At 36.1% G+C, this 15854-nt stretch overlaps 4 protein-coding genes across 6 annotated transcripts; 1 reads left to right on the top strand and 3 right to left on the bottom strand.

Annotated features, from left to right (window-relative positions):
• Positions 1-22: 22 nt before the first annotated feature.
• On the bottom strand, positions 23-1527 carry LOC105972851 (Pentatricopeptide repeat (PPR) superfamily protein). Its single transcript, XM_012997832.2, has one exon. The coding sequence runs from the start codon at positions 1472-1474 to the stop codon at positions 119-121; it is 1356 nt and encodes a 451-aa protein (XP_012853286.2). The 5' UTR covers positions 1475-1527; the 3' UTR covers positions 23-118.
• A 2452-nt stretch (positions 1528-3979) lies between these two features.
• LOC105973059 (amino acid permease 3) lies at positions 3980-6761 on the top strand. The gene is made up of 6 exons (XM_012998062.2): positions 3980-4590; positions 4686-4919; positions 5065-5158; positions 5267-5481; positions 5572-5711; positions 5796-6761. Exons 1-6 carry the CDS (start codon positions 4488-4490, stop codon positions 6444-6446), a joined length of 1437 nt encoding a protein of 478 aa, XP_012853516.2. The 5' UTR covers positions 3980-4487; the 3' UTR covers positions 6447-6761.
• A 779-nt stretch (positions 6762-7540) lies between these two features.
• On the bottom strand, positions 7541-11835 carry LOC105973076 (uncharacterized). Its single transcript, XM_012998081.2, has 8 exons — positions 10942-11835; positions 10303-10660; positions 10085-10220; positions 9725-9825; positions 9132-9197; positions 8681-8770; positions 8036-8212; positions 7541-7838 (listed from the first exon to the last, which is right to left on the bottom strand). The coding sequence occupies exons 1-8, from the start codon at positions 11460-11462 to the stop codon at positions 7800-7802; spliced, it is 1488 nt and encodes a 495-aa protein (XP_012853535.2). The 5' UTR covers positions 11463-11835; the 3' UTR covers positions 7541-7799.
• A 1158-nt stretch (positions 11836-12993) lies between these two features.
• Positions 12994-15411, bottom strand: LOC105973111 (keratinocyte-associated-like protein). Of its 3 annotated transcripts, XM_088814480.1 has the most exons (6): positions 15271-15389; positions 14295-14463; positions 13910-13961; positions 13506-13572; positions 13291-13370; positions 13151-13238 (listed from the first exon to the last, which is right to left on the bottom strand). In XM_088814480.1, exons 2-5 carry the CDS (start codon positions 14448-14450, stop codon positions 13292-13294), a joined length of 354 nt encoding a protein of 117 aa, XP_088670606.1. In that variant the 5' UTR covers positions 14451-14463; positions 15271-15389; the 3' UTR covers positions 13151-13238; position 13291. The 3 variants fall into 3 exon arrangements, with proteins under 3 accessions (XP_012853581.1, XP_088670607.1, XP_088670606.1); XM_012998127.2 differs by having other exon boundaries at positions 12994-13370; positions 15271-15411; XM_088814481.1 differs by having other exon boundaries at positions 12994-13370; positions 13910-14127; positions 14180-14463; positions 15271-15319.
• Positions 15412-15854: the final 443 nt, after the last annotated feature.

Genomic DNA, 15854 nt, shown 5'->3' with positions numbered 1-15854 from the left:
TCAACAACTTTTGGCAGAGACATTTCTCAAAATTCATAATGTAAATTGCAACTTTGAGGAACTTGATTATTACATACAAATTTCTCTCAGAGATCGAAAAAATTCACCAATCCCATAATCAACTCATTTCTCTCCTCATCGTAGGTTTCACCTTCTTTACTTGTCTAATCCGATTCTCGATACCGCTTTCAATGTGCCTACACAAATTTTCATCTAACAAATCCATCTTTCCTTCCCTCTCTAAAGCATTACACACCACCTCGTAAGTATACTCCCTAGGAATCGAGCCCCCCTCAAACAACTCAACCACTAAATCGACCGCCTCCTCAACTCTCCCCACTTCACAAAGGGAATGAATTATCGGTGTGTAAGAACTCGAACTAGGCACACCGTGACCCTTTTCTCGCATCATCTTCAACATCTCAATCGCCCGATCAACCTCATTCACGGCACTATAATACCTGATGAAGGAATCATAAGTAACACGATTAGGCACACATTCTCTCTTAGTCATTTCATCGAACAGCTCCGACGCCCTCCCAATCCTATTCGTCTTGCAGCAACCATTAATCAAACAGTTGTAAGTCACCACATCAGGAACAAAACCCTTAAACAGCATTAACCGGAACAAATGATTCGCCTCCCACACTCGTCTCCTAATTGCCTTTCTCGAACCAGTCTCCATCGCATACCTGCAATACGAACTAATCAAAATCGTGTAGGTAAACACGTCCGGCGGGCATCTAAACCCCGGCAGATCCATCTGCCCGAACAAGAACTTAGCTTTCTTGAAAAACCCAACTCTGCAAAGAGCGTAAATCGCAGTGTTGTAAGCAAAAACATCGGGTTTGCAGCGAAATTGCTTCATCCTGTAAAATGCAGACAACGCCTCATTCACCAAACCCTCATCTCCCAAAGCCTTGATCAAGCATGTCATAGTAACGGTTGTCACAAGATTGGATCTTTTGTCCCCACCACGTGACATATTCTTCAAAAAATCCCAGAATAAATTCATTCGGTTGCCCTTGACTAAAACAAGAGCCATCTCTTTACACGTTTGCTCGTTGTGCTGAAAATCGAAGTGGGTTTCGACCCAGTAGTAGAATTCGAGTGCTTTTTCGAGCCCGAGATTCACTCTTGTTGGGTCTCTGTGAGCTGCGGGGCCGAGAATCAGGGAACCCGTTTGATATTTTAATGTTTCCTGTTTGAGGTTTCTTTGCTTGAGTGGGGAGCGGTGGCGGAAGGTGTTTTGGCGGCCGATTGATCTTGAGGATTGAAAGAGGTGCAGTGGGATTGATCGCAAGACTTGAATTACAGTTTCGGAAGTCCAAATGCGTTGGTGGTGGTGGTGGTGGTGGTGGGGGGAAGGGGCGGTGTCGAAGGGGCGGTTTTGGATGATCGCCGCCACCACTTGGCTGATTAGATGGTTGGGTTGGGTGGAGAAGCGGCGGCGGAGTGGTGGCGCTACGAACATGGATGATCTCGCCTTTTTTTTCCTCTTTGGGCTTTTCTTTTTTTACATTTCTTATAAGAAAAAAAAAAAAAAAAAAAAACTGAATAAAATGTTGGTTCTTGATTTTTGTGCGGCCCATTAATAAATGGCTTATTACTGAATCAATTGAATTAGGCCCATTATTACCCATTAAAAATTGGCCCTTTTACAGGAAAAATTAAAAAAAAAAAAATTGAGAAAATTGAATAAATTTGCCACGTAGACTTCGAGTCAACGCCGAGTCTCGGCCACGTAGTGTAGTGAGATTACTTTTGACTTTCCAATGTTGCAAATATTTGGTCTGCCAGAGTTGACCTTAGTCCTAATAAAGTCTAGGGCGTAGGGGTGGGGCCCATATCTTCCTTTTGGCCGTTGACCATTTTTCTCCATTGAAGGTGGAGTTATAGAACACATGTTTTAATGGAAGGTTGCCAAATTCAAGTTGGTGTAACATATTCACTTATTACATACCTAACTATCCTGTACATATCACTCACACACTATTATCTATAAACAGTTGATCTCATGTTGGAATTCTTCGACCGATAATTTTTTTTTCTATTGGTTCGTTAACACCGTAAAATCTACATCGATCTCAGAACTTCTCTTCAAATCATATTCCTTTCGATTATGATTGTCGCGCAAGATCTCATATTTTTCTTTAGTTATTTACGAAGAAAATCTGCAATCTCAGCTCTCCAACGATCTCTAGTTCAACGAAGGTACATTGAGGACGCGCAATAGCTAAGAATAAGGAGTTTGGCCCAATAATGTCGGACTGCAGGAGTTTGGCCCAGGAATCCCGTCACATAGTGTTTTTTTTTTCAAAAAAATTGACTACAATATGACTTGACCATTATGAAAGATACTCACCCAATACCACTAATTTTAGACTAAATTTTAAGTGATATATTAATTAAAAAGTTAATGTTTAGATGTTTAAGGGGGGGATTAAATAGATGCTAGTGTCAAGTGTACATACTAAACAGAAAGAATGTTTTTCCCACTAACATATATCAAAAAATTAATCTTTTAGTTAAGATGCCATTTTGAATACTTATAAAAAAAAAAGATGCCATTTTGAATGGTCCAAAATCAATTTCTTTCTCAATCTTTTTTTCGTCCAACAAAATAGATTCCATTAATCATTCCTATAAAGGAAAAAATAAATATATAAATATATATATATATATATATATTAGAAATCTAGAGGACCTAAGATTAGGTTTTAGGTATTGGAAAAAAAAGAAAAAAAAAAGAAAAATTTAAAAAATTAAAAAAATGGGAGTAATAATATAATTGTCTTTATGTAACAGCCTTTCTTTTCCTCGGACTCTGGGAACCGAACATGTGAGAATATGATTCTGAAACAATGTCCACCCTTCAATTTTAATTAATTAATTTATTTATATATATTCATATATTTACTATAGATAATATACAACCATGATTGATGTTTATATATAATATAATACCCACTAAGGACAATATTCCAATCCCACAAGCAAGAAATATTATCATTTGACTGATATTTGATGCTTATATCACTCACGTATATGTATTATTTTATTTTATTTTGGAATTATTAATTATTGGAAGATAATAATCAAATATGAATCTCTTTTTAAAAGGGTGGAGAAGAACAAGTTCAAATTGATGAAATGTTTAAAAATCTAGCCTTTTTCACTTGGGTGCATGTTTTGTAATTATTGTAACATTTATTATTTTTTTATTAATTGTACGAAATAATTTGTGTGTGTTTTAATAATTAGGGCAAAAAGATTGCCAACATTAAAATCTTGCCTGAAAGGGTGAAAAACAACATACATATGGTTCGAACTAACTTTTTAAATGCCACCTGTCAAATCCCCATTCCCATTATACCTTCCAAACCAACTTTAACTTTCACTCATCAAAATTAATTATTTTTTTTCAATTTTTTCTTTTACTTTTTTAATCAATCTATGAGATGTTACATCTGGTGTAACACATCGTAGGTGATTTAAGCTACGTATATATATAAATAATCATCCACGAAACATACATATACATATGTGTTGTGTATTTGTTATTATGTATAATGATTCATGATCACACGATTTATTTCATCAAATATATCATTTACAAGCAAAACCCTCATTTGGACTCTATTTGTCTGATATATGATCAATAATTAATATATAAATGCACGTTTTTCTTTTTGTGACTACGACTGTTGATTTATTATTATTGATTTTATTGTTATTATAAAAAATCTTATATTCTAGCAATTGTTTCATTGTTTTCGAACTTTTAATATTTTGCACGTCAAATTTAATTCAATAAATCGTTAATATTTCCTTGTTGAAAAATACATTGAGTAGTTTTTCATATTTCAATTTTAGACAATCACACACATATCACTAATATCCATATTAATTTATACAAAATATTATTGAATTGTACACATATATTATGTATATATATAACATAAAGAAAAAATATAACAAGACCGATGAAAGTTATAAGACTAAACTCTACTTTTAGGCGCCTTTATGGGCTGATCTTAACCGTTTGATACACAGCGCGTGCGTCCCTCTCTCTCTCTCACACAAACACGTACTTCTACAGTTGCCCGCATGAGTGGAACTCAACTGATTATGAAAGTGGTAAGTTGGTGCAATGTCCAAGGATCGAATCCTGGCAGCCGCAGTATGGGAATTTCAACTCCAACGATAGTTGGTTTTTTGTGGGCACCAGATCAGGGTCCGCTACCATGATTTACATTCCTCCATCAAATACTTGTCGAGCCTAGAAATGAGGGCGACGAATTTCGCGTTTAAATAATTTAATTAAATACCTTTTTGACTGTAATAATCTTTTTGAGCTTATATATACCCCCAGCCAGCCATGCCAACATTCATCCTCAAACTAATTCTCCAACAGCAAATTAACACACAATTCCACCTCGAAAACTGTGTTTGTTTCGATTTGAAGTTTGAAAGAAAGGAAAAAAATGAGCAAGACAGGTCAACAGTACCTCAACCAAGTCTCCATTAATGTACCCCCTCAGCTTCCCTCCAAGTGTTTCGACGACGATGGTCGTCTCAAAAGAACTGGTATTTTTTTATATTTTTTAATTTTTCTCAAAATTCCTTGATTTTTATTTTTTAGATATTCTTTTTTGTTTCTCATTAATGAATTTGATGTATAGGGAGTGTTTGGACGGCGAGTGCTCATATAATAACTGCTGTGATTGGTTCGGGTGTTCTGTCATTGGCTTGGGCTACCGCTCAGTTGGGTTGGATTGCGGGTCCCACTGTCATGTTCTTGTTCTCCTTTGTCACTTATTACACTTCTACCCTTCTCGCCGCTTGCTACCGCTCCGGCGACCCCGACTCCGGCAAGAGGAACTACACCTACATGGATGCTGTTCGTTCCAACTTAGGTCATCTTTCTTTCTTTCTTTCTTTCTTTCTTTCTTCATCAATATCATATACATATAATTTAGCAACAAAATAAAAATATATATTGTCAGTGAAAAAGTAGTGAAACACCCGTTTTGCCCTTGTTGTTTTTCTTGGATTTTACAGGTGGATTCCAGGTTAAGCTCTGTGGTGCAATTCAGTACTTGAATCTGTTCGGAGTTGCTATTGGCTACACCATTGCATCATCTATAAGCATGATGTAAGTACAACAACATATGTTCTGTTATGGTTTAGAAAAAATGTAAATTAATTAATTAACTAATTAATGATGACATATATCTTATAAACATGTGTGTGTGGAAAACAGGGCAATTGATAGGTCTAATTGCTTCCACTCCAAAGGACACGAGAGCCCGTGCAGAGTTTCGAGCAATCCGTACATGATTGCGTTCGGTGTTGTGGAAATCGTTTTCTCGCAAATCCCGGATTTCGATCAGATTTCTTGGCTTTCTATGGTCGCTGCCGTTATGTCGTTTACTTACTCCACCATCGGTTTAGGCCTCGGTATTGCAAAAGTTGCAGGTATGGAAAAATTTAACGAGTAAAACGAGTCCATCAACATTTTCTTGATTTCTGAATTATTTTAACATGGCTTTTTAAAATCTCGATCAGAAAATGGAAAAATCAAAGGAAGCCTCACCGGGATAAGCATCGGTACAGTCACCGAAACGCAAAAGATTTGGAGAAGTTTTCAAGCTCTCGGCGCCATTGCCTTTGCCTATTCTTACTCCCTCATTCTCATCGAAATTCAGGTATACTTCTTCCTCCCTTTTTCACCACTACTTTTACGAAACAAATTTTTTATTTCATTTTTCTATGTTTTATCGAAACGACAGGACACGATAAAATCCCCTCCATCGGAATACAAGACGATGAAAAAGGCGACCCTTTTAAGTGTAGTAGTAACAACGGCCTTCTACATGTTCTGCGGCTGCTTCGGCTATGCAGCATTCGGAGACTCGTCTCCAGGAAACCTCCTCACTGGCTTCGGCTTTTACAACCCTTACTGGCTTCTCGATATTGCCAATGCGGCAATTGTAATCCACTTAATCGGTGCGTACCAAGTTTACTGCCAACCCCTCTTCGCCTTTGTCGAAAAAACTGCTCGAGAATGGTTCCCACACAGCGAATTCATCACCAAAGAAATAGCAATTCCAGTTCCGGGCTTGAAATCTCTCAAGCTCAATCTCTTCAGGCTCGTTTGGAGAACCGTTTTCGTGATAATCACAACTATTATTTCCATGCTCATGCCGTTTTTCAACGATGTTGTTGGGATTTTAGGGGCATTCGGGTTTTGGCCGCTCACTGTTTATTTCCCAGTCGAGATGTACATTAAGCAGAAGAGGATTCCGAAATGGAGTCCGAGGTGGCTAAGTCTACAAATTCTGAGCGGTGCGTGTCTGATGATTTCGATTGCCGCTGCAGCTGGTTCGTTTGCTGGTGTGGTTTCTGATCTCAAGGTTTACAGGCCTTTCAAGACTACTTAGTGGTAATTACTGATTAGTGGAGTTCTAATCATTAATTTAGTAGATGATGCATTTTCAAGAAAAGGGGAAGGGTATTAAAGAAAACAAGGATTAGGGTTTCCATTTAGTTGATGTGTTCATACCTAAAAAAGGGGTTGTTTGATTTCACTGTATTAAAGAAGGAGAAATTATATATAGATATACATAATATATGTGTATGTATTAATGTGGAGATCAAGATTCAAGACCCATATTTTCTTCAATGTAATTTGAGTCTATTTCTCAGTTCAAATAGTGTATAAATCAATGAAAAGTCCTCAAGGACCTCTTCTTCTACATAGTCTATTCATAAAAATTGTTTCTTGGTAGATGTAAAACAATAAAATTAATAAATAAATAAATAAAATAGAAAGAAAATAGCTTCTTGGCTGTTCTATGCTATAAAAGTAACAAAAATGTAGAGTCTTTGAGAATCTTTCAGACAACGAAACATGGGACTAAGGATAAGTTTGTGTCCAATCTCAGTTATGAAATCATATGAATTATTGATCATCAAAGCTCAAAAGCCATCCACAAAGGTCAAAGTCATGTAACAGAAATTGTTACATATTATTTGAAATTGGATGGTTATGGAAAATTGGGGAAAAATCAAGAACCCTAGAAAGTGGGGACTAGCATCAATCAGGCAATCACTACATCATCATCAATAAAGAAGTCATGATTTTTCTTGGAGAATCTTTTGACAGAATATATTCTTTTCCAAAATTGAATATATTAATGTGATTCCTAGTTCACCTGTAAAAGTAGTTCAAACACATGACCAATGAGTTAAAGGTAAGATGGTAACAGTGGTGGAGGCCACCACCAAGACGATGGCCGCCACCACCTTCGGTGGTGGTGGTGGGTAAAACAGTAGTCAAGATTTTAAATTCATGAATCGAGATTTTTCTCGAGGGTCCTTCCAATTTCGCCTAATCAAATTACAGATCTACCGCTTTAAGCTTTTTTTTTTTTCTCCTTCCCGGAAATTACTAACAAGGGTCAACATAAAAGAGAAGAAAAACTGTAGTCTTATCAATACAGAATCAAACAATTTGTCTTCAGGCCCAGCGTCGTTGATTTCAAATTTTGTTTATAGAGAACATAGTGTTGAATTATATGCATCCACAAATTAATTAAATTTGGAAAGAAGGAAGTACGTAATAACATGACATGCAAACCATTTTATTATTTCATTACATAAGCATTAAAGAAAATTCACAATGAGAGTTGAAAATGATTACTTTGACAGAGCATACAGCTTCTTGTTCTTGATGGTTCCTGCCAGATCATAGGTTGAACACAAGGAATCCTGAAAGTTTTAATCCTCGGAAATTATCGCAGTTCCTCTGCAGTAAATTTGTTCGAAGCTTCCTATTAAGACATAAAATCCCATGAGCTAGTGAACTTCATATTCAGTGAAAAAAAATGCATACAAGTTCGTCCAAATCATCAGTCATTGTCAACAACTTAGTACCAGATTTATGGTTCCGCAAAGGATAAATTTGAAAGCAATATTGCAATAACATAATGTATATTGCACGATAAGAAGCATTAGCTGGAATATATACCTTAAGAATATCAAAAACCTTTTCCGCGATATATTTTTCCTGGAGAGTTGCTCCTCTTTGTTGAACTTTGTCCGGGTGGACGTATAAAGTTGCTTTCTTGTTAACCTTTTTCACTGATTCGGAAGTAATCAAATCTGTTAGGGAGACTGGACGCCAGCCAGATTCAGGCCCCAAAACCTGCACCCATTTTTTTATATGTAAATAATAGCCTTTAAAAGAAAATAAAAAAATTAGAATATCCTATTATTTGTGGCACCGATCAACTGATCAAACAATTCATCAACCACCATTTAATCTCTATAATTATTTTAAATCAAGTAATGGACAAACCAAAAGTTAATCAAGATCTAGAAACTTATGCTTCATATGCTAATAATGATTAGCAAACCCAAGAGAAATTGAGGTGCAATCTTAATCCTTAGGATTAAATCCAAATGCTTATTCTTGCAACGTAAACTGACAGAACTAAAATTTCAAGTGCTTGTATCAAGCCAACAGTTGAATAAGTTCTACATTTTTCAGGCAATTGTAGAATGTTAAGACATCCCACAAAGATATCCTAGAGGTTCCGCACATGCCTTATCCAGCAAATTATTATTACATAAAAAGGATAGAAAATAAAATGATATGTCCAAATAATTCTACCTGCTCTAATGAGGACAACAAGGCACGTAAATTTCCTTCTTTCCCAGCAGCCCAACGCTTTATGTCATGCTCGAAGGTTTCGGCAAGCCTCTGAAATCAGAAGTAAATCAGATTAATGAAGAAAATAAATATTTCTGGATATTTAAAAGGCTATAATGATTTCATTTATGGAAGTATGTATGCTTCGTATTTGAGTGTCTGTGTGTGTGTGTCTTTGTGCGAGAAATAGGGAAGCATGTTGAATCCTAAGACCTTATCGATCACTCGAAGAAGTAATCATGTCAAAACTCATGAGAGAGTAACAAAATAACCCGTCAAAATCCGCCAGTTTCTCAAATTGTAACCTCACCCTCTACTCCCACCCAGAATACACATATGGGGACACTTAAAAATCTGTAGATTTTAAGATCAGTGATAATTGGAAGTGCATTTTTTAGAGAAAGAGTCTTACACGTTTCTCATCCTGCTCATACTGTATCTCAAGATCACGCTGGTTCTTTGCAGCAAGTGCTCCAGCCTGGAAATGGGAACATATAAAAATTTTAAATCCATTGCACACAAATTATAAACAGCATTCGAGCCAGATAAGAGCAATTACACGCTCATAATAAAGGAATCTTGAGTTGATGCAGCTCTCAATTATGTTGACTGGGGAATTTGACAGATTACAGCAGTAAACAGTCTGAAGGAGACTAAGTAAACCCATGGAAGTCATTGCAAAAGCCAGAATTGGTAATAACCCTAGATTGGTGTAGAAGGACTCTTTGCCAAAAGAAAAGTGAGGTAGTGGTAGGAAGGCAGCTTCAGTTTCCATTGATGTAAAAATATGATGACGGACATTGAATATGATTTGATGGAAGAAATTAAAGGAAAGATTGCCGAATTATCTTGCTGGAAGTTTAAATAATCCAGGAAAACTGCCAACCCAGCACCACAGATGCAGCTGACATGATACCCAATCAGTCTTTTCTAAATATCAAACAAAAATATGACAGTTCTCTTGAAGCAAGACGGACAAACAGGAAAGAGGTGAAGTGAACATACCATGCGTTCATTCATTCTCATATGGCGATTTAGCCTAGCTCTTCGTCTTTCTGCAGGTTCCCCCTCAATTTCATGAAACTCTCCAGACGAAGTGACAACATCTGCAAACATATAGTAACTAAGAGATCCATTTGAGGAACACAGGAAGCTAATACTATTATATAGGACTGGTTTAATTAATGAGCCCACCAACATATATGCACCTCCATAGAACTGATTATCACATGCAATACAGAAAGCCAATACTAATACATAGTACTAATAGTGAATTGATAAAAGTTTAAAAGTTATCATGCATATCAATTGAGTGTTGATTATAAGGAGTTCCATTCTAAAGAATGCTCTAGTTTGTGAAAGTACCTCCAAAAACTGAAGCAAAATCGTTGTCTACATTTGTAGCAGAGAAATTCTTCTTTGTGCTCAATGAGGCGGGAGGAAAATTTTGTTTCACTTCAGGCTCCTTCTTTTCATGGAAGAAGTCATCAAAGAATGAATCCTACATAACAAACAACAAATCGATTAATTCTTTGAAGCATCATCTGCATACATCAGAGACTTTGCTTGATTTATTACTCCACCTGAGCCATAGAATTTGGTTTTGCTCCATTGTTTCGCTGCACAGCATTACCACCACCAAAAATATCATCCAGATAATTGGCAGTCTCAAACCCATTCGAACTTGTGCCAGAACTTGGCTTCTTACTTGTGGTTCCCATTCCGTCAACGTTTGAACCACTCTTTGCCCCGCCCTTGGAGAAATCATCAAACTCGTCAACCCAAGATTCAACTGAATCGTTTCCTTTATCTTGTTCAGACCCAACAAAGGGCCAAGAGTCATCCGACTGAGGTAAAGATGACTCAAAGGCTAAGAAAGGATCATCAATCACATTTGAGCTAGAGTTAGACGGACGGCCATTCGACACTGGAGTGAGGTTTCTGTTAAAGGTAATGTATAGATAAGACAGCCTTCACGAGAAAATAAGAACGAAAAACCATAAATGAACAGAAAAATAACCCCACATCTACTCATAATTCTTTAGTAACTCATAATTCGAAAGGTAGAACACATGTACGCATAATTCTTTAGTAATTCGAAATCATTTGACACATGCTTCAAAAGAATGGTATGCAGAACTGCATTGTACCTAATAGACCAAATATTAAGTAAATCAACAAACAGTTAGATATCAATTCATAAATTCAGGAAAATTCAATACATTATCTTTGAAGGGGCAGCAGCACCGGGTCCAGGTATCAAACCGGGCACCTTTTTATCATGCTTCCCACTGGAACTCAGCCCAAAACTCCCAACCAAATCATCAACAGGATCTTTCTGCTTCGAATTTAACCCTAGAAGATCATCGTAATCATTGAAACCTGTAGGATTCCTTGAATCCAAATTGCTACTGTTGTTATTCGCCCGATTATTCGAGCTATTAAACACGGATTCAAAATCAATCCCCCCATATTGATTCGAAGTAGAAACAGAGCCACCAAAAATATCGTCATCAACGAAGCTATTCTGAGATTGCCGAGTTCTAGTGATATTAACATTGGATCGGAAAATTCCGTCGAGCTCGTCAACAGGTAACGAATAGGAATTATCAAACGAAGACGTGTTGACGGAGCTATGGGCGTTGGTATGCGATTTAGGTTTGGGCTTCAATTTCGCCATGGGAGCTGATCTTCCATGGGCTCTGAATCCAATGCTCTCGACCAGGACTCCGAATTCGTCCATTATCTTCAAAATTGCAGCAGAAAAAAAAAAAAGGAAGGGGATGAAGCAAAAGCAAAAAGTTGATCGGATATAAATATAGATGATCAACGGTTTGAGGATAAAATGTATGAATTGAGCGACGGAGCAAAATTTCAAAAAAAAATTAAATGAAAATTGAAAGGGGTGGCGATTGAGCGACTAAATTCTCTCTCGCTCTTGTCGGTCGACAAAATATTGTGGCAAGATTCCTGCAATGAAATATTCTGGTGTGTGTGTGTGTGTGAGAGAGAGAGAGAGAGAGAGAGAGAGAGAGAGAGAGAGAGGAGAGAGAGAGGAAATGGGGTTGGTGAGGTGTACATTAATCAAATTGTACAGGTAGAGACATACCTATATTATGGTGTCATGGGGCTGTCAATTGATTGAGCAGCCTAACTAAAATACGCGTTTGTATTTTTTTATTATAATAATTATTATTTTATTATATAGGATTTTACCACCTAAGTCAATTATATGGGCAATTACTTCACAATTTGAGACTTTTACATAATATATTCACTCGAGCTGAATGGTATTCAAAAGAAAGATTAGCTATTACCAAAAATAAGATAAAAATTTAATTGAATCAATGTCAGCATCTTTATCACAAACAAATACTTGTCCTGATTACTTTTTGAAAATAATACAACGAACACAGTGTCAACCAACCAAATTTATTAATCTTCACTTAATCATAATTAGTGAAGAAAATAAGAAAAAATCGTAAAATTATATCTCACACACAACTGAATCTGAATTGCGCTTCGAATCTTTGAAAATAAATAATGCTTCGAAAGATGTCGATTATATATTTATAGGGTAAATTACAATCACCCCTGAGGTATGGTCAAATTACAAAAACCCCCATCTTGTTTGGATAATTACAACCACTCCTCAACTCCTCAAATTTAGTGGAATTTTCGGAATCATATAGAATATTATCACTTTTGTACCCATTTTATCCCATTCGATCTCTAAAATTTTAAGGCAAGATGATCATAATATGTGTTTTTTGGCTTGTATATATCAGATTGTGGTGCATCAGAAACTGTATTTTTATACAAAACGAGTATAAACTAGAGCACATTCCACGAAATCTAGATGATTATGTTGAATTTGACACCATAAGGGTGGAGGTGTAAGAAAAAAAAACATAGTTGATGGAGTATATGTAATTATCCAAACAAGAGGATTTTTTTTGTAAATTGACCATACCTCAGGGGGGTGTTTGTAATTTACCCTATATTTATACCAGACAGGTATTCGATGTGCGCAGGCATTTCAACCATGGGATTTCATTTTCTTGAAACCCATTAATTCTGCAACAAGCTTACCACAAACTTGACCTTCAAACTTACATCTGACATAAAGTTTTGCCCATGCATAGAATTTCAAAATGCAAGAAATCATTTCAATGTTTCCAGCAGATACGGGAGAGCGCGACGGGCGATATGAAAGTATCGACAAATCTCTTTAACATGTAAACTAGCTTTACGGGAAAGCGCGACGGGCGATATGAAAGTATCGACAAATCTCTTTAACATGTAAACTAGCTTCTCGGTGAAATGAAACTTTTACAGTCCAATAAGTCATCGACTACATGTTAGTATAATTAAAAATCATTATAGTAAATAACAAGATAAACCGGGAATCACAAAATCTGATTATCAAAGGATCACTGGCTAGCCAGATACATAGTTTAAGTTCATCATACTCTCAAGCTTACCGATATACCTCTTTCTTAGGTGTCCCCATCAGAAATATGAGTAATGAGAGTGGTTTTAGAGCAGATCCTCTAAAGCACCACTTTCCACTCAATACCTTTTACCTTTAGATTCAGCGATTCCTGAAAGTTTGTTGACCTCGTATAGTAATCCAGCAGAAAACAGAAAGCTGCAAATTCAAACACTTTGTGCTAAAATATCATTCTTATCGGAAGCAATATTTATGGTTTTATTTACTAATTTCTACCATAAAACATTATAAAGAGAAAATATAATGACCAAGGTAAGAAATATGATAAATTACCAGGTCGTGATGCAAACTCGATGAACAGTGCCAGCAGCTATAAGCGCCACTATTTCTGCGGTTATAACTGAACCACAAAGGTCAAGACTTATAAGTTAAACGGATCATCATTCATTGTTTAATTTTAATTAAGCATCACTCAAATTTGTTCAGCAGGATGATGTATGTAATTCAGGCTACAACAGCATGGAGAAAATATTTTTAAAAGGTTTCCGCCCTCGTTTCATTTTTCTTTTGTTTTTTGCAGTTTCAGCCACATTTAGGCAAATCAATCCACTGTATTAGCTTTTATGAAGTGCTTTGTGGTAGTATACAAGGTAAGAAGCATATCAAAGGGATGTGATGTCTAATAAAATCTACCACTTAAAGCAAATGAAGTGTCTGAAAAAGCCGGTGGTACTTACCAGCACCCCATCCTGTCTTGATTCCACATGTTTCCTGATAATTACCAATGAACTGAAGAAGAAAAATCCAAGTCAGAGGCATACAACACAGTCGTACTCGAAGTGTCTCCGTCAAATAAATAATGTGTGCAAAATCAGAATGCATGATCAAAACTATGTCACGGATGGAGAAGTATGTCAATTGGATGTCAAATATGTGTCTCGTCCAAGCAGTGTGACTTCATAATTTATAGAAACCTCAATCTTAAAGGTAATTCATGATTTTGCAACTCTAATCAAGAGGCTAATAAAGTAATATACACTACAGGACATGTCAACACGGATGCGACAAAATTATTACCAAACATTATGAGCTAGGTAGACACTGTACGTAAAATTCTCTTACCGTCAACAGCATAAGGAATATGAGGGAGCTGGTGAACCCTCCGAGAATAGTAAACAACTCTGAAGAAGCTAACTTCACTCTAAACATTTCTTGCAAGGAAAAGGTGACAACAAACAAAAGAAAAGAATACAGCATCGAACTCCCAGATCCCGCCATGTGATTGATGTGACTGAAAAACAAAACAGGAATACAGAAAATTCATTACATCACATGAAACAGTCCGAAAAAACGGGTAGTTGCAACTGACAAGTTCAAATTCCCATCTACAGAAGCTTGCTAAAACTAATCAAAGTTCTAAACCTAGCTCCATAAATGTAATGAAAAATCTGCAAACTAACTTGATAGCCCTACAGAAAGGTTTTGCCACTGGCCTCGAAACATTCTTCGATCAGCTTTAAACCACCCATAATTAGCCTGCACGCACCTTGTCAATAAACCTCCAATAAAATGTGAAAAACGAACCTCCAATTTGTGTTCTACATTTCCATCGCGCAATTCTATAAACCTTCTCAAACTAAAACCTAAGAGTCCAGCATTGACCTTCAAAACTCTTCGATTGCCCACTCTCTACATTACTAACTCACACTGCCGCACTCAAACACACCTTCACGGTTCGAGATTTCTCCAATTCTACCACACCATTTTCACTTCCAGAAAATACGGAACATAGTGATGTAAGCATATAAATTGGGTATCTAGGTCAAGAACAACTGTAAATTTCAATACTCTATAAAAATGGCACCCAATCAGAATCTACTTGTGGCATAAGCAACGGATTTACATTGAAGACAAAATCTACTTGAAATTATTACAAAAATCAGATAAAATAAACAAATTAGAATTATCATGTACTCCAATCTACCTGTTCTCCACTTCAAATCGAACAATAACAGTACCATTTTTAGGTTTTAATAGAAAACGCAAAGCAGGAAAAATTGAAATATAAAAACACCATCGAAGGGCGAATTGCACTTACCGAAAGTAACCTAATGCAGTCTGCACCTGAAAATTTCAGATCAAAGAGTAGCACAATCACTATGCGTGTTGTCTGTAATTTATGTTTCGAGATTCATAATATGACTTTGACGCTTTCTCCAAAAGCGCGTTTGTAAGACGCGACTGTTATTTGATAAAATTGAAGATACATTTTGGGCTTAAAATATTTGGGCTCAAGCTCATAATAAAAGATACGGTCTCAATTATAACACAGGCCCAGGATTTACAACTAAATTATTTAGCCCATAATTAGATTAACTATTAAGGCTGTTGGGTTGGCATGATTAGCTTAATTAATATTTCTCTAATCTTTATCTTTATATATACAAGTAAATAACGTTGGGGCAACCTAAAAAATTATAATGACATTTTTATATTTTTTTCTGAAATTAGTTATTACTATTTTTTCATCTCCTATTTCGGTTATTACCAACCTTTTTTTTCCCTCGAGTGAGTTTCATAGTAATTTAAATTTACAAATCCACTAGCTAAATTAGAATCCGGGATATTGTTTTATTATTATTATTATTATTATTTCTGTCTCTTACGCTTATTGATTTTTTT

This window comes from Erythranthe guttata, chromosome 14 (genome assembly GCF_056151865.1).
Source record: "Erythranthe guttata isolate IM_541 chromosome 14, IM_541, whole genome shotgun sequence".
Taxonomy (NCBI): Eukaryota; Viridiplantae; Streptophyta; class Magnoliopsida; order Lamiales; family Phrymaceae; genus Erythranthe; species Erythranthe guttata.
This window is presented reverse-complemented; position numbering and strand designations above follow the sequence as displayed.